Source organism: Ctenocephalides felis, unplaced genomic scaffold (assembly GCF_003426905.1).
Source record: "Ctenocephalides felis isolate EL2017-DRISC unplaced genomic scaffold, ASM342690v1 CF-g0.4_SCAFFOLD_03571, whole genome shotgun sequence".
Taxonomy (NCBI): domain Eukaryota; kingdom Metazoa; phylum Arthropoda; class Insecta; order Siphonaptera; family Pulicidae; genus Ctenocephalides; species Ctenocephalides felis.
In genome coordinates, this window is record NW_020539725.1 from 66,417,137 (window position 1) to 66,439,234 (window position 22,098).

At 29.5% G+C, this 22,098-nt stretch overlaps 1 protein-coding gene across 1 annotated transcript; it reads right to left on the reverse strand.

Moving 5' to 3' along the window:
- Window positions 1–8,875: 8,875 nt before the first annotated feature.
- LOC113385714 (cathepsin L1-like) lies at window positions 8,876–20,389 on the reverse strand. Its single transcript, XM_026623553.1, has 7 exons — window positions 20,165–20,389; window positions 15,413–15,515; window positions 11,784–11,983; window positions 11,254–11,416; window positions 10,913–11,099; window positions 9,133–9,350; window positions 8,876–9,055 (listed from the first exon to the last, which is right to left on the reverse strand). Exons 2-7 carry the CDS (start codon window positions 15,503–15,505, stop codon window positions 8,894–8,896), a joined length of 1,023 nt encoding a protein of 340 aa, XP_026479338.1. The 5' UTR covers window positions 15,506–15,515; window positions 20,165–20,389; the 3' UTR covers window positions 8,876–8,893.
- Window positions 20,390–22,098: the final 1,709 nt, after the last annotated feature.

A 22,098-nucleotide genomic window follows, 5' to 3' on the forward strand; every position in this document is an offset into this window, starting at 1 on the left:
TTTTTTGCTCATTTAGCTCTGTATCTTCGAAAAATGTCTGGGCCTGCCTTTGACAAAAACCACTTCTCTCAATCATTACAATTGAATGTTTTTAGATCATTCAATCCGATACTCCGTACCCTCAAAAACTCGATTTGTATTTCTGCACTCTTTGCTCTGTATCTCCGTGACGGCTGGACCTGCCTTCGCCAAAAACTAATCAACACATCTCCCTATCAATAGAAATCGAATGTTTTAAAACCATTCAAATCGGTAAATCCGTGCGCCCGAAAAACGTGGACAAAAAATGCGGACATACAAAACACAACACACACATCTATTAGTTTTCTGAGGTATGTCAAAATGTTCAGAAACCTTCAAAACGTCGAGAAATGCAAAAATTTTCATTTTCGATTTTTGGCCCATTACTAAAACTACCCTACGGGAAGTTAATATAAGTTTGTTAGTCAACAGCTTTAAATTTCAATCAATCTCTACCTTTTCCTGCAACGGTTGAGCATTCCGAGCCCTAATTAGGCCAAACCCGACTTCCCTAAGTCTCTTCTCGTACACCACCAATTCTTTGGCAAAATGTTCGCTCGCGTTGTCACAGTCCTCCTGAAGGGCGCGAGTCCTTCTGGTCATCAGACGATGCTCCGTTTTCCAACTGGTCAACAACCCCCAACCTGGTATAAAAGACACATGATAAAGGTAAAATAGCATAAGGTAATAATAAATCTCATTCTTCAAATACTTTTGCAATTTATCCTTATACAATTTGTTCTTGTCCAAAGTGAATATTCCCAACGGTCGTTTGCGTCTTATAATCCGGATATCCTGATCCAACTAAAAACAAAAAAACAAGTTTGTATGGTATTTTCCTTGAGGCAAGTTACATAAACTTCCTGATATGTGTAAATAATCGACTTAATTAATAATAAACAAATTAATATATGAGTGATTAGAAGTATTCCGAGTGGATTATTACACATCATACAACACGAAACAGACACTTTATCGTTATACCAATTAACTCGTCTAATGTTAATTTTAACAAACGTCAAAAAAAACCACTCATTTTCTCAAACTTTGATACATTTTTAAAATTAAACTACTTATCGTAAGGCATTAATATTTCAGCAAATTTTGTAAGACCATGATATATAACGCCAAATAAAGTTTCATAAAAATCGGCTTAAATTTTTTTCAACAGTTAATTACAAGAAAACGGCTCGGTAGATTTTCACCTAAAACTGATCAGTATCATTCCAACTAATATCTTTTAAACATTTTCTGATTTTTTATAATCGATTTAGTATGAGCTTAAATGTGAATGAAAAGTTAACACTTTTTTCCAATTTTCAAAGAAATGGCTCGGCCGATCGTCGCACAAAATGACAAACGATAGTCCTCATTGAAATACATCAAGACTTTTAAATTTCTGAAATCGGTTCAGGCGCGTTTTAAGAAAACGTCGATTCACGGCAAAAAATCTGTTCACGCACACGCACACGCACACACACATATACTTTTTCAAATGTTGGTCTCATTCGATTCAGAATGGCTTGAAACATCGAAAAAACATAAAATTAGCGATTCGGATTTTTTAGGATGAGAAAAACAAATTTTGATAAAAATATCTAACCTTATCCGCAGCTACATAGTTAGATATTCTTCGTTGCAGCAGCAAATTGATTTTTCGCAATTTAGTCCTCTCCAACCTCATCTTGTGAATTTGGTTTTTAACTTTTTCTCTGTCAATGGTGCCTCTTTGTTGCAACAAGGCAGCACGTTCTGCTGCTTCTTGCTCCAATTTAAATAGCTTGAATACTGACAAAAATAGAAACTCAATAAATATTCATAATATCTTAGAAGTAGCATAAAAAAATAATGTACCTCTGGCAAAAATCTTCTGTTTCGCGGCGTCATCGAAAAATTTCTCGCTGAAAACATCTGAAAATAAAAATAGATAGTAACGCTTCTATAAATAAAATATAATATAAATATCTTTGCATTGTGAATCTAACTTTTAATGGTTTCAATATACTGTTCCTGATCAATAGATTCTGAAGAGACATCGCTTTCTTCACCAATGCTTTCCTCTGAATATTCAGTTTGTTTCTCAGTTTCAGGCGATACAAATATATCCTCGAACAAGACATCGTCTTTTTCATCCTGATAAGCTACTTTTGATACTTTGAAGTCACCAGATATTTCCTGAATGAAACAATAACTAGTTGGTATTGATATTTTGCCTTGAGGCAAGTTACATGAACTTCCCGATATGTGTAAATAATCGACTTAATCAATGAAAAATAAATTAATTTATGAGTGATTAAAAGTATTCCGAATGGATTTATTACACATAATTGAAAACGAACGAACACGTTAACTCGGAGTATTTTCTAAAGCAAATTTTCACAAATTAATAATTTTTATAATTCAACCAGTTTCCGTAAGACTTTAATGGTTTAGTATGTTCATTGAGACAAGTGTACTCTATCGTTATACCAAGTAAATCGTCTAATTTCAACTTCAACAAACGTCAAAAAAACTACTCATTTTCTCAAACTTTGATGAATTTTTAAAATTAAACTACTTGTCGTAAGGCCGTAATATTTCAATAACTTCTATAAGGCCATGATATATATCGCCAAAAAAAGTTCTATAAAAATCGGCTTGAATTTTGTTTTCAATAGTTAATTACAAGAAAACGTCTCAGTAGATTTTCTTTTAAAACTAATCAGTATCATTCCCAACTAATATCTTTCGAACAGTTATCGAATTTTTAAAATCGGTTCGGTAGTATGAGCTTAAATGTGGACGAAAAGTTTAACACTTTTTTCGAAATTACAAAGAAACGGCTTAGCCAATCGCTGCACAGAACTGAGAAAAAATAATCCACATCGAAATATATCGATTGGCTTTTAAATTTTTAAAATCGGTTCAGGCGTTTTTGAGCAAACGTCGATGAAAGTTCTAATTTTGACAAACGTCAGGAAAACGATACTAATTTTTGCAAACTTTGTTGATTTTTTAAAATCAAACGAATTGTCGTAGGCCGTAATAATTTAGTATGATCTTTAAGACTATGGTATCAATCATCAAAAAATAAAAATCGTAGATTTTTTTTTAACACTTTATTACAAGAAAACGGCCCAGCCGATCTTTCCCAAAAACAAATCAGGTCAGAATTTTCAATCAATACCTTTCGAACGGTTTTTGAATTTTCAAAATCGATTCGGAATTGCGGGCAAAAACGTGGGCAAAAACTTTTTACTTTTCTGAGATTTACAAAGAAACGGCTCGGCCGATCGTCGCACAAAATTGAGATACGCTAGTCCTCATCGAGATACATCGAATGGCTTTTAAATGTTTGAATTCGGTCCAGGCGTTTTTGAGAAAACGTCGATTTACGGCAAAAAATCTGTTCACATATACACATACACTTTCCAAATTTGGTTTCATTCGATTCAGAATGGCTTGAAACGTCCAGAAAACATAAAATTAGCGAATCGAATTTTTTTATGAAAGCAAACTTCTCCTTCGGGAAGTTAAAAATGAAAAAGTTAATAATACAAAGGTATAGCATTAGATAGGTAGTGTTAGAGACATATTATACTTAGCAGATAATCTTAGAATCAAAGATTATATTAAACAATAATGATTTACTACCTCGGAGGGTCTCTCCTCGTCAATCGAACCCATGCTGGACACGCTGGTGCTCTCGTAAGGTAATTGGGGAGCTGCCAAGTACTGACGGAAATCAGTTGTAGGCGTCAGGCGCACTCTGAAGTCGCCAACCATTTCCCCAGTGTAACGAGTTGCCAAAGTGCTCGCCTTTTGGCCCAATTTTATGGACTTTTTGGCTAAAAATAAAAGGCAATTGAAATATAAACTGAATTACAAAAGTAATCAATGAATTATCAATTATCTTACTTCTAGTGCTCTCAGCAGTGCTCTGGACTTCGGCGAGCGTTTCGTCCGCCTCCAATACAAAATACGGCACCTTGTGACCCTTAGACGAGCCACTGGATTTGCCAACTGATCCCACCACACTTTCCGACGAAATACTTGTACCAATTCTGGATTTGATGGTCGCCGCACTTATGGCCCTTCCAAGCTTGGAGACTCCGTCTCCGTCGGAGGCATGCCGAGGGTGCTTATGGTGCTTATTGTCGATTTGCGTCGTTCGGCAACTTATAAAGGATAATACGTCATAAAATTTAGTGCAATTAAATTGAAAGAAAATCTCTGGCAACTAAAAATCAAGTTGAAGTTAGAATCGAATAAGAGTATGGTATGAATCCAATAACAATCTAGTAATCCCATAAAGAATCTAGTAAAATCAAATAAAAATGTAGCAAGAACTCAGTAGCACATTCTGGCGAGAATCTGGTAAGAATCCAATAAGATTATGTTGAGAATCTTATAAAAGTCTAGTAAGTAATCTTATAAGAATCTGGTAATAAGCTCATGAGATGCTTGTTATAACCTGATCAGAAACCACTAAGCAATAACATCATATGTGCTATTAAATTGAAAGAAAATCTTTCAATAAAATTCAATAAAAATCTAGCAAAAATCCAGTCCGAATCCCAGTATAACTTAACGAGAATCGAATAAGGCCCCGATGAGAATCTAATTGGATACTAGTGAGAATCTTATAATAATCTACTAGGTAATCTTATGAGAATTTGACATGAATCTTAAGAGAAACTAGTTAGAACCTGGTTGGAAGCTTCTTAGAATATTTAGAATCAATTTGGAGTTTAAATAAAAACTACACAGAGTCTAAATAAATTCAAGTCAGATTCAAATTAGAATCTCTTTGCAAACACGTAAATCTATAATATAAAAATGAATCGTTAAATCTATTGGTAAGCGTATAACTCAACAACTCCTAGACCAATTTGGCCAATTCTTTTTTTTAAAATGTTCGTTGAAGTCCAAGGATGGTTCTTACGGCGAAAAAAATTGAATAATTGCCGGAAAAACCCTAAAAACAACCCTTTTTCACATACAAACGTTAGTATTTTCACATTTTTGCCATCGGATATGGAATATTTACTCAAGTCAATGGAGCGTTTTGGGTCTGAATTTTTTTACTGTGCTCCAATTCGTATGAAATTTTGAAATTAGATTTATCTTACTCTCAAGTTCAAAAGTGAAAATAATTTAGATTCCTTTGCCATTTCCCTGGGAAATGACATCCTCCTCATTTTTTTTCTTTTCAAAAGAACTTCGGATATCGATAAAAGAACTAATTATAAGAAAAAAATATTTTATAATGTTTTTCAAAAAAGCAAATACTCATCATTTTATTTAAAGCAGTTGTGCATTCAAAATCCATATGGGTGGATGTATATTCATTTGGGTATAGACTGTAGTGTAACAAAAAACATAATAATGTTTAACTAATTGGTAAATATCGGAATAGGTTACTAAAAAAAAATTGGAACTTTTGAATTGTAAACATAAGTACAGGACAACGCCTGTTGGGTCATCTAGTTAATCATAAAAAACAATTAGCGCAATTTGCAAATATCCAATTTTCAATTTTCAAAATCGTATCATCATATTTTTCCAAACGTAACGTATGTTTTATTTTTTATCAATTTTAGTCATCGTCTAGAATATTTTTATCAAACAAATTTAGTGCACATAGTTATATAAAAAATTGTTTCGACATACAAAGTAAATAACGTCCATCGATTTACCTATATCTTATCAAAATTGATAAGAAATATCGCACAAAATCCCATACAAAACGTGTGATGTTCACAGGTCGATTATCTTGAATTTTTTTAATGCAACACTTACGCAACTATCTATGCAGAATATTACCTTAAATTATAAATATACTTTTATTCAACTTACTTGAGGTAGATTGTATTCTAGAAACCGATCTGATCAATGATGATCTCCGCTCTGCAGACATTCTTGCCCTCAAACTGCTGTGTCTGCCTTCTGAAAATAAAATAAAAAAATTAAAAAAACGTTAATAAGACGTACATTCTGCTTGGCAAAAATTGCTATACCTGTCTCAACAGTCTCTTCAGGCTCTTCTTTGCTGGAAAATAATGAAACCTGAGTTTCTCCATGTTTTCTTTTTCTACTGGCCTTAAAATAAAAATGTATAGGATATTTTGAAATTGTTCCATGTTTTACTTATACAAGATATAATATTTATTATCATATTCACTTACAGCAATTCGTTCAGACTTCAAAATACTGCCAGATTTTTTTTGATCTCCATCTTCTTCATCAACTCTATCAACATCCCCTGAACCTTCCTCCATATAGTCCGTTTCTCGATTTTGTTCCTCCAAAACTTCACCATGTCTGTTTGGGTTCTCCCAAACATTGCTTTCATTAAAATCGTTGTTTTTCATTTTAATTTGTACCTCAGCCAAATAAATATTAGAACCGAATGGGGTATGTATAAATTTTAGGATTTTGGACCCTATAACTTAGGCCTAGAATTAGACATACCCACACCGCACTCCACTCCTAACACTAACTAAATAATAACGCTAAATATATATCAAAAATAATTTACATTGTTTGTTTTTGTTTTTTTCAACCCGTGCATACTAGGATCAAAAAAAATTGTTTTGAAATAATTTATTCTACAAAGGTAAATGAAATAGAATAGTTTCACGTGAAAACTCTCATATAAAAAGTGTGCAATTGGTTTCAAACAAATATTTACCAAAAATAACAAAATTTAATTTTTAAATTTTTTTTACAGTATGCTAAAGATTTTAATTAGATTCTGGTAAGATTTTACAGTATATGCTAAAGATTCAAATTAGATTTCGGTAAGGATCTAATAAAATCTTATGAGATTCTGGTACGAATCCAATCAGATCCTAGTTAGAACTTTATAAGACTAATACGTGAAATTTCCAAATATTTCTCGGACGATTTTTCAAATTTCTTTTCAAAATATATTTTCATACGCCACTGATATGGTCAAACGCCGCCACTGGCTCCGCCCCTTCTTCAAAAATCGAATGATAAGTGCACACGGCACATTTTATCTGCCCTTATCAATCCTTATCACTAAAACAGTCCTATAAATACACGATATGCAATTTCCACATACATATTGTATCATAATTTGAGAGAGTTGTTCCAAGACCTCATATTGTAAGTTGTATTTTTTAATTTTTATTATTAAAATTAATCAGTATTTTAGTTTGTTGTATCTACTTGTAGTATTGAAAATTTTCAGAATCCATCGTTATAGAAAGAAGATCCACAGACGATGTTTTATAATGTAGTCCCAAGTGGTTAGAAGTACATAGATCAATACGTTTTGAAAAACATGCAAGCATTTTTTGCTTTGTTATACCAATTTGTATACCATTGCACTTGCCTGTTTTGCGATTGAACTATGTCCTTGTGACCTGTTGTGGCTGCAAATATCTTCGAGACTCAAGAATTATTTTAATGTATTATATTTATTTACAAGGCTGATGTAAATGCAGTTTTAAATGGTTATAAAAATATTATTCAATATTTTTTATTAAAATTGCAAGAATTATTTGGTTTGCACTCGCATTTTTATGATTGAACAATATTTTTATATCCTGTTATGTCTGCACATAATGTTCAGTAGTAAATTTGTGTATAAAATTATATATATATATATATATATATATATATTTATATAATAAATATGAACAATACAACACTCAGATTTTTAACACACATTTTGTGTACACACGAAGTGTGTTAAAAATCTGAGTGTTGTATTGTTCATATGTTACATTTAATATTCATTCCACTCATATCACAAAATTCATATATATATATATATATATATATATATATATATATATATATATAACATGAATTCTTTGTTATATATAATATGATTTATAAGATATCATAGCATGCTACGATATCTTATCTATATTTTTGTAGATTAAAATTGATATTCACATGCTTTGCACATAAAATAAAGAAAAATTCTTAAAAATTTTATCTAGTATTATTTTCTTTGAATATGAACTTTTTCATTGTAAAATTGTACATTTTTATTATTAAAATTTTAATTTTCAGCTTTTTTCTCAGAATTAATTTATAAACTGTCATTCTGTATCAAAAAGTAAAACAAAAACTGGTAAGCGATTAGGTAATTAAGTACTTATAACTTTTATATAAAAACCAATTCTAAACTGGACTTGATTATTAACTGAACACAAATATAAAATTCAAATTCAGTTGATTCATTCAGCTCATTTTGCATTTTTAACTTGTTAAAAGTGCCTCTAATGTGGCTTGCATTTTTCTCTTGCTTTTTATTTTTAGAGTTCTTAAGAACACTTCAACTTGTTCTTGAAACCTTATCAATAATTACAATATTTTCTACAAATTTGTGTAAAATTTCAGTCACAGTGGTCTTATTTGCTCTTTGAAGTCAACACAAAATTTCAATCAAGAAAATATATAAATTGATTTATTTTTAATTATATAGTATATCAAATACATCAATTTTTTATAGTTGATTGGGAATTGAGGAAAGGATCAATATTATCCAAAAATTTGTTTTTCTATAAAAAGTGTATTTATATAAATCTTTGTAGATAAAATTCATGTAATCACAAGACTTAAGAATTAAGAATAACCTATACACTACATACTATAATTTATCAAACATCTTGTATGAATAAAAAAACATTCAAAGCATGAAATATTTAGCTATCACAAACAATATATAAATGATTAAATTATAAGCCCTTAAAATTAAAAATAATATCATGGTAAGTTATTCAGATTTTTATAAACTACAAGCCAAGGCATGTAAGTCATAAAAACCACATTTGTTCACTAGCATTCATTCCTCCAAGAATCATCAATAGTTAATATAAAATTCATTTACGAGATAAGAATAAACTTATGTTTAAACGAGAGGGTAGCTGGCTTGGGTAGCAACTCCGCAATGATTTTCCTTGTTACGAGCCATACGGATGTATCCCTTGTCTCCCCAGCTCTCGCCCCAAGAGTTCTTAACCAACCAGTAATCGTTGCCGTCTTCATCGGTACCGTAACCAACAGCCAAAACCTAAAAAAGATAAATGACAATAAACAAAAATTACAATTATTTGTAACTTTCTCGACTTATTGTGATTTATTACTTACACCATGGTCCAATTGTTCGCTATCACATTCGGGGTCGAAGTAGACACCTTCTGAGTAGAATTGGAAGGATTGGTGAGAAGCATCAATGGCAATGGAGACAGGCCCAACAGTAGCAATAGCTTCCATCAATTTACGTTCACTTCCTGATTCAATGTCTACGTAACCTTCATCAGTAGCTCCAGAGTTCTTGGGTTTGTAACGGCATTTATCATCCATACCTAAGGAAAGGAATAATTGAATTAAAATTGTTACACTGGATAATTTCTTTTAGTAAAGAATATCTAACAAAAAAAAAAAAATTAAAAGTAAAATGTGCTAAAAAGAAGCTACTATCAAACTACTATCCTAGTTACATCTATTTTATGTTACAAAAATAGATTTAGAGGCCGATTCTGCTGCACAACAGACTAATATTATGGCAAGGCCATGTTAGGCTCCAAGTTTCATACACTATGCTACTGAATCATAATGAATACTTTCAAAATGTCATGCATTTGCTGTGCATTCAGGCGTTTTACACATAAACTCGTATGTTATGAAACTGGGTCAAAAAGACCCTGTTATCTAACGTTTTTTTGACATTTATGCGGTTTTTAGACTTATTTGAACTTATTTGAAGTGTATTATTAAAAATCGTATTCAGATTGATTATTTTCAAAGTTTGATATCAAGCTGTCCAAGACGTTAATGGAACCTAAATCCTGTGGTCAGAACAACAAACTTATGTATTAAAATAATTACTTAAAACTAGTGGGGTGGGTGGCATCGTGCCTTAAGGCAAATTGCTGGAACTTCCCGTACCGTAACGAAATGTTCTAGAAATACTGAATGTTTTCAAATAAATTATTATAAATATTGTAACATTGTCTAATATTTATAAGAATTATATAAACTGAATTGCAGAGTTGAAATTATTTGTTTAAAGTATATTAGAACTATAGTCAGAATTAAAAATAAAATCTGAATTATTATTTTCGATATACAAAAAATTAAAAAAAAAAAAAATTGAAACAAAATTTTTTTTTTCCAAAATCAATTATTTTGTTAAGACAAGCAGAAAGTTCTTTGAATCAATTAAATCGGACGCTTAGTTCTCTCAAAAACTACCATTTTTTGTACATTTAGCTCTGTATCTCCGAAATGGCTTGGCCTACCTTTGCGAAAAACTAATAACCCCTTCTCCCAATCATTACTAATTGAATGTTTTTTAGATCATTCAAATCGGATGCTCCGTTCTCTCAAAAACTCGATTTCTATTTTCTGCATTCTTTGCTCGTTATCTCCGTACCTGCTGGACCTGCCTCTACCAAAAACTAATCAGCTCTTTTCCTTATCAATAGGAATCGAATGTGTTTTAAACCATTCAAATCGGTTGATCCGTACGCCCGAAAACGTGGGCGAAAATTTGTATCCATACATACATACATACATACATAGATACACACACACACACACACACACACACACACATCCATTTTTTCTAAGGTATGCCAAAATATTCAGAAACCTTTGAAACGTCGAGAAATGCAAACATTTTCATTTTCGATTTTTTGCGATTACTATAACTTGCATGAGATAAAATTACATAAGATAACAGCTAAGATGTATCTGATAGTATAATTTTCTTTAGGTTAGGTTTCCTAGAAAAATGCCTGGATGCACAGAAACCACAAGGCTTTTGTCAATATTTAGAACAAATTAGTATGGAAAGTTCTCCATAACATAGCCTTGCCATAACTTTGATCTGTTATGTGGCAGAATCGGTTCGTTATCTTATTACCTTCATATGGGTAAGATTTTTCAGTATCGATTCCATGATTTTCCTTGATGTATTGAAAAGCAGCATCCATCAAACCACCGTTGCAACCGTTGTTTCCGTAAGGAGTAGAGCAATCAACCAAATTTTGTTCAGACAAGGAAACCAATTTACCAGTTTGACGGAAGTGTTGGCCTTCTAAAGCACCAGTCTAAAAAGAACAATGATAGAAATTAAACAAATTAAATGATAATAAAATAAGATAAAATCTCTTAAAGAAAAGTTTATGTAGCTACCAAAAAGTATGAGAGGATCGATCAACATTAGTTTGTTTCTAGATTGTCTAAAAATATCATTATAATTACCGCTGAGAAACTCCAGCAAGATCCACAATGTCCTTGATCCTTGACAGGTGTGACTGCTCCTTTTTCACGCCAGTCAACATGTTTTGGCAATTCTACGTTGGCAGGAGAGATGAAAGTTGCTCCACGCAATTTTTCGACACCACCAAGACGAATGGCATTTGATCTAGGAAAAATAATTATTAATTATAGAAACCATATACAAGAAATTAATACCTGATTGGTTCTTTATCTATTTCTCTTACAGAGATAAATGTAAAATATCAATAAAAATCTTAGTTCTTATATCTGGTCTGGTTTTATAAGTTTTCACCATCATAGTGTTCTGATTTTTATCCCAACAATAATACAGAAAACTAAGAAATGATTTTATTAATTGCAGTAATTGATCCATTACCATTTTAGCAACAAAATGCTCAATTTTGTAAAAATTTTAAAGCTCTGGTTCTGACCCGGAAGAAAAAACTTATTATCAAGATTCTGGTAAAGTAAGTTAAAAAAGTTTGATGAAATAAAAAGGTTCATTATCTTACCTGGTCTTGTTGAATCCATTCAAAGTCTGGACGAATTCATGGTGCAACATATCAGCATATTTGTTGATACGTTGTTTGTAAGATTCCAAACCCATTTCATATCGTTGGTTATGTTTTGCAACTTTGTGTTTGTTTTCCATGAAGATCTTGAGACGGAACTTTTCTTCGGTTTCACTTTCATAGCGCTTCTTGTGGGCCAACTGTAAAAGAAAAGAATATAAATATTTTGAAATTTGAAAACTAGGTATCAAGTTAACTAGAATCAAGTAATAATTTAGTTGATTCATTTGGAATGGTATTTTAGTATGTAATTTATTTTTGTAATATTTTAAATTCCAGTTTTAATCAATTTGGAATTAAAATAGAATCTAACGAACCTAATAAGCATCTACGAAGAATCTATCAAGAACTTCGAACGTGTAAGAATCGAGCCAGTGAAATCAATAAGATCCTGGTAAAAATCTTATTTGATTATTTTATATGGTTCTCATTATATTCTGTTCAACTTCTTACTAGGTTCTTACCAGATTTTGCTTATTAAACTTATTTAAAGTGTATTACTTAAAATCGTATTCAGATCGATTATTTTCAAAGTTTGATATCAAGCTGTCCAAGACGTTAATGGAACCTAAAACTTGTGGTTAGAACAACAAGCTTATGTATTAAAATAATTACTTAAAATAAAAAAAAACATTGCATGTGATAAAATTACATAAGATAACAGCTAAGATGTATCTGGTAGTATAATTTTCTTGGTTGGATTTTAACTAAGTTATTTGTTCATAATAACTGTGTGACGCAATTTGAAGTTGTATTTCTAAATAATTTAACGATATCAAATATCTGCGCATTTTGCTAATTAGTTGCGATTACAAATGACCGATTTTTGCAAAAGAAAAAAAATACGAACGTAAACAGAAATATTGGAGCACGTGTATTGATAATAAACATTCGACATACACTTGATTTAAAATTGGTTCAAAATAAATTATGAAAGAATTTAGCAAAAATAATAATCGATTCATAAAATATGAAGGTAACCTCGTACTCAGAAATATTTTATCATCTCTAAAAAATGCAAATTTTGTATCAGATTTCATATTCTTAGAAATGCAGTTAACATTTGTAATGAAATTAGTAAAAATAGAAAGTGGATATAAATCTAGTCAACACAATTAATTATTCTACAAATTTATTTCGTGAAGGTATATAATTATTCTAAAAAAATTTAATTTGTATATTTGGCTCAAGAAGTTAGAAACTTTATAGTCCTGTTTGAATTATCCAGTATGTTGACCCAATTTACCAAAATATTTATCACATATCCATGTCAACAAAAAACATGTGTTCCATCTGTTTTATCTCAATGACCTCTCAAAAAAAAAAAAAAAGTCGAAATCAATTCGCAGCTCGTGTCCAAAAAAAATAATCACAACAAAAAGATAATATTATTGAGTGATTTTTCGTCATTTTGTTTATTTGTAAATAAATTGCGAAGATTCACTTTCGTCAGAGATAAGGGATAAGTGAAATATAAAAATTGTATTTGGATTTCGAAATAATTAGGCGATTTTCTGCAAATATTTTGGACTAGCAGAATTCCAAGGAAAGATAAAAGCAATGTTTTTTCTTAAAATTTGGAAATGTTTAATTCAACTTGGTTGATTGTTTTCCTGTACAATTTTAATTGGCAAAAATAAATGTTTACAAATAAAATAACTCTAAATCACCAATGGATGGCCGAAAATGACTATTGCACAAATGCACATTGAATCCGATTTTTTGTAAAGATTTTACTAAAAAAAAAATAATGTTTTACTAGCTAACTGTTAGGCTCTTTAGCAAAAGATAAGAATTTTTAAAATTCACTCTAATTGAAGCTATTTTAAGAGAAAGCTATTCAAAAAAATTTGGTGTAAAGATTGCAATTAAGAAACTTCCATATTAAGTGGACCCTTAACAAAACTTGACGATCGCATTCAAAAACTCCTCATATTTATTTACTGGGGAAAATAAAGGTTGCTAAAATCAAGTATACTTAAAATAGGTATATTCAACATTGTATTTCTTTATCCCTGGGTCAAACAAGAGGTCACAACAATTCAGTTATCTTTAAATTTCCGCATATATCGGTGTCCCTTTACAAAGAAAAGCAGTTTGAACCAGAATCACAATCTGAGGATAATTATTTGTATAAGATAGTACTATAATAATGAAGTCGTTTATTTGATTTCCTTATTTATCGGTCATTTTCTTTTCACTTGGTAATGTCTTATCATTTTAGAACAAAGTTCAAACGAATTCAGAGATCTAACTACGCATTTGTGACATGTAATTATATCAAATGAGTGCAAACGAGTCGTTAAACTATGATATGGAGCAAATTATAAAAGTTAGATAAAACAAATATAAAACGAATTCATAGAAGGATACAATTCATAGAAGGCTGGTGATTTGCGATGTGCGAATATTTAAATATTTAGAACAAAAACCTCAATTTTCCCTTGAAACACCAAACAGAATATTCTTGTAATGCTTATCTATCTGATCTAAACTTGGTTAAAATAAAGCCAGAAGGAAAAAAATTAGCACTTGTTTGTTTTCATAATTTTTGTTAATTTACCTAGTACGTTTTGGGGACAATCCAAAACAAAAAATCTAAATCAAAGGCAACGTTGCTTTTAGACAACCCCGGGACACAAGGTGGAAATCCAAGATTGTCCTAGCCAAAACAAGACGTATGATCACCTTATAAATATTTACAACAGCAAGTACCTAATTTGCGTTTAGTTATCACCAAAAATAAAATCTCAGATATTAAGATAACTCATAATTATATTATACAAGAATATACAAATTATGAAGTTCAATTATCATTTGCCAAAGAGATAGTTTTACCACCAATGTATATAAATGATACTTTGAATATAATAGCGCATAAATTATTACATGGAGATAAAATGTTGATCTCTGGTTCAAATATTGTAAAAATGCGTAGTACGGAATTTAGAGATAAGAAACAAAATGTCATCCATCAGCGTCAAGGATGGACGAGATTCTGCAAATATAACCAGGAAATTGCATTAGAAACAAATGACGTGGAGATAACCATTATATAGTAAAAAAATAATTATAATAGTAACAATTGATCGATTGTATCATAATAGATGGCTTAAGGAAAATACAGATATATTTAAAAAAAATAGAATTACAATTATGTACGAGAGCACTCTTCAGCAAATGCTAAATAATATATGAAAGCTTAATTTAGTTTAAAAAAACGGTAGTTATATGCTCATAAAAAATGATAAATTTAATTATTATTTAGATAGCAACATGTTTCCAAGTGAAAATAGCCCTTAATCAGGCATTGGTCTAATAAAAAGTAAGCGCTATTAGATAAATTTCAATAATAAAATTATTATCAAAAATGGATGGATTAACTATAGATGATTTGATATGGTAATCATTGGGTTACCATCTAAAAATACGATGTAAAGAAAAGTTTCAGCCCAACATGAGATAAGAGAACAAAAAAATAGTAATATGTGGCTTATTGATTTGCAGTAATCAAGAATTGCTTTCATCATTATAAACTTAGACAGATAGTATTAATAAATTTGTTTTACCTTGAATGAACTCCATTCTTCCTTCACCAAATCAAAGAAGGATACGGCGCTACTGCAGGCGACCAATGTTAAAAATAATACTAGCAACTTCATTTTGAAAATCCTGAAAAAATTAACAAGAAATTATATAAAGAAATTCATTCAATTTTATGTATTCTTAATTATTCCATCAAATTCGAGCTAGATTTGATGGTGACTAAAACTAGATAAAAGAAATATTATCTCTCATACCAACTACTTTTCAGTATAATAAAAGTAAACCAGGCAATAAACAAATTGCAACTAAATCTGTTCCACAAAAAAATTGATTCAACCTGATCTATTTTTTGCCATTTAATTTAGTTCAACTTATTCAGCACAATTAAATTTAAAACGCCGACTTGACAAATTGAATGCTCCCAAAACATGTTTTTTTGTAAAATATAAAAATTGCATGTTTAACAATAAATTATTGTTCACACATTTTTTTAATATAAAAAATGTCACAATATACGACGACATTGAATACAATTTTATGATAAAGCAGTCGTGTAGAATAAATTATTTTTAATGATGCTTTTATATGTAATAATATATAAATTGTGATGTATGAAAAGGTGTGATTATATTAGTAGTGATTCGTTAGACATAAATAATTACATACATACATACATACATACATTGAACAATATAATAAAAAAAATATTTCGATTAAGGAAAATAAAGTTTATGCTTAATTTTATTATGAATTATAAAAAATTGGAATGATTTTTGATGGCCAGAATTTAAAATTTAGTATAACGATAAGTAAAACAAAAAAAAAACAAATGTAATTAATGATTTTATATGCAACAATAATAAATTTTACAGTATATAGAAGTATATACAGTAAGTACTAGAATAAATCAAGGGAGTTCTTTTCGAATTCAAAAAACTACAAAATTAACATTTATATTTAAAACTAAATGTAACAGAAAATGTGAAATATCAATTTGTAAATCATGTAACAATTTTTCTTTCAATCATTGAATGATAAGTTGATGAATTTAATTCAAACAGTTTTTTTTTATAGAGAACTGTGACCTTAAAGTTAATTGAACTTTAAAATGTATGATTTAGAATATATATATTTTTATCCATTTTCTCGGTAATTTACGAGTATTTAACACCAGTTGAATAAATATTTGTACGATTTTTTATGTATACTGGGAAATACCGATGATATGTTGCACAATTTAAATTTACATAAATTTCTTTGCATATAATCGGTTCGATAAAACAAATTGCACGTTAAACTGATTTATACTGAAAATTTCAATTTAATATGCAATTAAGTAAAATCCGTAAAAAATTGAATTTTGCATCGTTTTCCAAAATAAATACTTTTAATGTTAATATTCGACTGTAAATCTTGATGAACAAATTTAGGAATATAATTACATATTTATGATTTATGTGAAAATTTACAGTAACTGTAGCAAAGGAAAATCGTAAAAAAAATTTATGCAGACAAGTAATTCAGTAATAAAGTAAAATCCGTAACAAATTCAATTTTTCATCGTTTTCCACAATAAATACTTTAAAAGTTAATATTCGACTAGAAATTTTTATGAACAGGAATAGATAGGAATATAATTACATACCAAGAGACCAAATAAATATAGATGAATATAAAATATCATACAAATAGCTCTCAATTTCACACTTATCATTCAAGTCTCATATAACAGTTATTTTATATTGTAAATTTATACCGATGATTCATTTTTTGTTTGATTATACAAGATAAAACTGGAGAAGGCGAGACGTGTATCACATGATTATCAATTTTCGGCGAATTGAATTCAAAACATTTATATCAGGTTGTATATGAAATAAAATATATATGAATACTCTTATGGTGAGAATGATTGCCAAAACAAAAGATAAGGAGTCTGACTTAATGTTTTAAAATTAATTTATAATTTAATTTATACAGATATTATAAGCATGTTTGAAAGATATCGATTGGTAACCGCATTGATTAAATTTTAGTGAAAACGAAAATTTTATTTTCGAAATAAACTGTTAAAGATTTTACCTAAATAGCTGAATCTCAGTTATTAAATTACGTATCGGAAAATTGCTGCAACTTGCCTTAAGGTAAATTGTCACTGACAACTTACAAATCAATAAAAAAAATAATTCATATATTTTATTCATTATTTTTATAAATTCAGTCATCGTTTTGCAAATACTCATCAGTCACTTTTTCTCTGGACAGATGTTTTAGATTCCATTAAATCGTTCTCATCGTTTTTATGAATCATAAAGACTTGTAATAAGATATGAAAAATAAAAATAAAAATGATACCAGCATATGTTTATAACGCCTGCGGGCAATGATTCATATTTCTGAATAATGATAATGTATATTTTTATATTTAAAATGAATTTAGTAATTGCGAGCTGTTTTTGTGCACTGAGGGTGAAAATGTATACCTATGCAAAGTTACATATGAACCTTAAAATTTACATATTCATAAATTATTTGTTCACGAATATGAAATTTTTGTTGAGTAATTATGTTTAGTCAGTAACTGAATTCCACATTAAAATCCACATTAAAATCCACATTTTAAATAAAAAATTATATAAGATCACAATTAGCACATTACCTTTTTAGGCTATCTATCAAAAAAAAATATTGAATATGAAATTAATCTAATTTATGAGGTATTTATTAGTTGCGTTATTGATTTATGAATATATGAACTTTTTTTTCAATTACAACATTATGGGGTGAAAATTTAAGGCTGTGGGTGTTTTTAATTTCAGGGCTTTAAGACGATCTAATTATATTTTGAATCATGAAAATCTAATTACAATTCTTATTATCTCATTATTATTATTATCTACTAAAGGAATGTAACATTTTCTACACAGGCGTTTGTTTGCAATAAAACAATTGCAGATATCCAAATATTTATATTCAATCTAAAGTCTTTATGGATGTTATTGATAGATGTTTAAGAAATGTATGATGGTTTTTAAAACACAGGAAACAATTGGAAATTTGCTTCCAATATCAATTGATCAAAATATTGATTTCTATATGACTAATTTTAAATAATTGAAATATGTTTCTATTAAGTTGAAATATCAATATATGAAGTTGGACTCGTAGAAATTAGTATTTTGATAAATGTCATGGTAACTATTATTTATAATTATATATTTTATTAATGCTAATGAAACAAAGTTATAAAATGTAACTAATGTTTTTAATTTTTTTTTCAAAAAAGTGCAATTTTGTAAGTGAAAATGATTTGTTTTAAGGAAGGTGGAGTCCAGTGGTCTCAATATTTTAAAAATAAATGAATTTTCTAATAATTTTTTAATTAATTTTCAGAAAATGTCAAAATTGACAATAAATTTCCAAAAAATAGTGCAATTTTGTCAGTGAAAATTGATTTGTTTTTAGTAAAGGTGAGTTTCAGTAGTTTCAAATTTGAAAAAATATCAAAATTTTCTAAAAACCATTTAACATTTCCAAAAAATCAAAATGGCCAATAAATTTCAAAAAATTAGTGCTATTTTGTCAATGAAAATGATTTGTTTGTAAGTAAGGTAGTGTCCAGTGGTATCAAAATTTTGAAAAAAATCAAAATTTTCTAAAAATTTTAACATTTCCAAAAAAATGTCAATAAATTTCCTAAAATTTGTGCGATTTTGTCAGTGAAAATTGATTTGTTTTTAGGAAAGGTGGTGTACAGAAGTTTCAAAATTTTGAAAAAATAAAATTTTCGAAAAATTTGAACATTTCCAAAATTGCCAAAAATTAGTGCAATTTTGTTAGAGAAAATTGATTTATTTTGAGTAAAGATTTCAGTAGATTCAAAATTTTGAAAAAATATCAAAATGTTTTAAAAAATTCAAAATTTCCAGAAAAGTCAAAATTGTCAATAAATTTTAAAAAAATGGTGCAATTTCGTCAACGAAAATGATTTGTTTATAAGTAAGGTAGTTTCCAGTGGCTTCAAAATTTTGAAAAAACATCTATATCTTCTAAAAATTTCCAAAATGAAGTCAAAATTGTCAAGAAATTGCAAAAGGTCGATTTTTTTAGATTTTTTAAGTGTTTTCGAATTTTGAAAATTGTTAAAAAAATCAAAATTTTAAATTACAATATTAGAAGTTCCAGCAACTTGCCTTAAGACAAGATGCCATCCACCACTAGTTGGATAAAATATTACAGATTTATAATAGATTGATAAATACAGACGTTTACAAAACGAATAACAAGAGATTCTCAAACAAAAAATATAATAGTCGAGTAATATAATTCCAAAAACCAGGTACCAAAAAATTTCATACAAAAACTCGAGCAAAAAACTTGATTCACCACGAACAATGGCCATGACTTGTTTACCTTGAAATACCAATTATATAAGACGTAGTTTAACATCCGAAATAAACAAAAACCCGTTAATTTACACGATTTTAGGAATGAAACTATATGAATTCACGCATTAAAAATTATAATAAAATACTAGAGTACATTAATTAAAATTAATAAAGGAACAGTGGTAGATTTTCCTTCGACCTACATAAATCAAAGAATCAGCTGATGCAAGAACGCACTTGTAAACAAGATGTCAAAAGCAAAAACAGATCAATACATTCCAGTCCATTTTACAAAAATATCGTACACATTATACACGCATATATAACTATTTACTTAATTAACATGCTTAGAATATATAAAACTAATAAATACAAAAAATCACTCACCAAAATATCCTCTACCCCTTTATCCTTTAATGTTTCTTGTTCAACGTTCGATTGAAAACTGATGGCTAGTGTTATTAAATGGCCGATTTTATACTAATTATTTGTTATCGCAATGACGATAACCCAGTTGATTAAAACACAGCCACTGACAAATGCTGGCAGATGTTATGACTGACAAACTCCCTTTATTGTTAAAACTAGGATGACTGTACAAGAATAGAAGAAATCGCCATTAGTGTTAACGACGACTATGAACGTAACTGTAAACGCGCAGAGGAGGGGATTCAGTGCTGCCATCTTGTAAAGGAAGAAAATGACAATTTTTTGAATAGTTTACAAATGGTTATTTAAATTATTTATAACATAAAAAGTTTGTTAAGAAGCAATTAATTGATTAAATATATATTTAGTTTTAATATTAACACAAATGTGATCTTAATACTAGTTTATAATTAAGGGATCTGTAGGTCCATCTTTGGGAGGAACGGAAAGTTAAAATTTCAAATTTCAAGTGTATTAAATTTATTATTTAAAATTACAATAATTAAAAAAACAAGTTAAAAGAGACATTTGCCTTAAGGCAAAGGACTTTATGTAAAGGTATATAAGTGCTGACGAGCCATTTTCATTGAAATCTACGTTTAAAAGGGGGTCTTCCTATGTGACGGCCTGTTTTTAGGGATATTTTAGGAATTTTTTCTACGACGAGTAAATATTTAGAGCTTCAAGTTTTTTATCATTTATTAACACATGTTTGGGCAGTATAAAATATAAAATTTCACCAAAAAATATTCAGTCAAACTAGAGTTACAGCGCTCTGAACACCCCCGCCTCGAAAAAAAGAGCTCCCACTTCCTCCACGATTCCGGCTGATCGGCTTATCTGAAAAAAAAAATAAACGGCGTTTTAATTTGTGGGCTTAAAAGCACGAAATAACCTATAATCAAATAAATATAAAAAAATTGGATTTTTGATAGACATTTGAAATAAAAGTTGCAAATTAGGCGTTTTTTTTGTTATTTTGCTATAAAAAAATTCATTCCATGCGTTTAAATTATTGTGCCCTGTAAAATTTCGAATAATTCGGTCCAGCCGTTTCTGGGATACAATCGAGGGAAGTTTGAAAAACACAGTTTGAGAAAAACGCGATTAAAGTTTCTAATGCAACTCGGCGCTCCGAACCGCTCTTTCTTTTACCGCTGTATCTTTAAAACGACTTTCGAATTCTAAAATCGCTTACTACCGTATTCTAGACAGTTAAGGAAGCAATTTATGAAAAACAAATCGATTTTTTCACCCATCATAGAAGAAACCTTCTTAATATTGTATTTAATTGTAGATCTCACTTTTTAGTTTAGGCATTAAAATCTACAGTTTCTTTTTGTTTTCGCTAAAATGTTTTACAGATACGGACACCAAAAATGATTTTATGTTACCATTTGAGTTGCACACTATATTATATAATGAAAATGTATCTATTTAGAAAATGTGTAAAATTGAACCGTCGCAATTTTCAAATAAAGCGCCTCTTGTTCTGTTGCCAACTTCTCATTTTACACTGCAATGACAGCTCATCACTGCATACACAACTAGCGCGACCGGCGGATTAAAATGTAAACAAAAAATTAATGGACGCGAATGACGCGATCTTTATTCGAGTGTGCTAAAATAAGTTGGATTACAGCAATTTGATTTGATTCGTTTTGCAATTTCAAGGCGAAGTTAAGATGATTCTATTACATGACAATCGTGGCGCGTATTGCAAGATAAAGCTTATGAATTTATTTTTTGTAATAATTGTTGTTTGCACGGTTCGATGAAATACAGACTTCATGTATGAATTTCCCAGTAATCTGCGGCCACAATGTCACTGGCCGCTGACTATGATGGGCGGACAGGCCTTATGAAAATGCAACTTTCCAATCCCTTAATTT